This window comes from Oryzias melastigma, linkage group LG20 (assembly GCF_002922805.2).
Source record: "Oryzias melastigma strain HK-1 linkage group LG20, ASM292280v2, whole genome shotgun sequence".
NCBI classification, from domain to species: domain Eukaryota; kingdom Metazoa; phylum Chordata; class Actinopteri; order Beloniformes; family Adrianichthyidae; genus Oryzias; species Oryzias melastigma.
Window position 1 is genome coordinate 6948840 of NC_050531.1, and position 453 is coordinate 6949292.

The window sequence follows — 453 nt, forward strand, 5'->3', positions numbered from 1 at the left end:
TGTTCTGTTTTAAGAGAGTGAGCTGCACTGACCTGACTTGTTTGCGTGGTCCCTGTTAAGTCCTGAGGCTTCATTTGATCTGGTCCATTCAGAGACGCTGTTCAAGTTTTGAATAAAGTTGCAAAAACCGTCTTCAAAATCACACTTTGTATAAGTGGAGCCTGTAAAAAAGCATATTTATGTTCTTATTTTACTTCAGTCAGTCCTTCGATCTGGATATACATTTTAAAACTTCCAATTTTCTCTAAATGTTTACCATTTTTTTTATCTCTTTGCATTGATTTTTTTTTAATAAATCATTCGTCGGTTGTTAGAATTTTGCATATTTTGGGAAAACTTTGAATTAAAGCCAATTTTATTCTACCAACAAGGACTTTTTTTTTTTTTTACTAGAAATGACATAGTAATCTACCAAACAAAATAAGAAAATGTGCAAAAGGTATTGTTGTGCAT

At 31.8% G+C, this 453-nt stretch overlaps 1 protein-coding gene across 1 annotated transcript in view; it reads right to left on the reverse strand.

The window, feature by feature from the left end:
- The window catches only part of malrd1 (MAM and LDL receptor class A domain containing 1), a 55351-nt gene that overhangs the window by 52437 nt on the left and 2461 nt on the right, over positions 1–453 (reverse strand). The window contains exon 2 of the mRNA XM_036217416.1: positions 33–161. Within this exon, the coding sequence (XP_036073309.1) occupies positions 33–161 (129 nt within the window). The remainder of the gene's footprint in view (positions 1–32; positions 162–453) is intronic.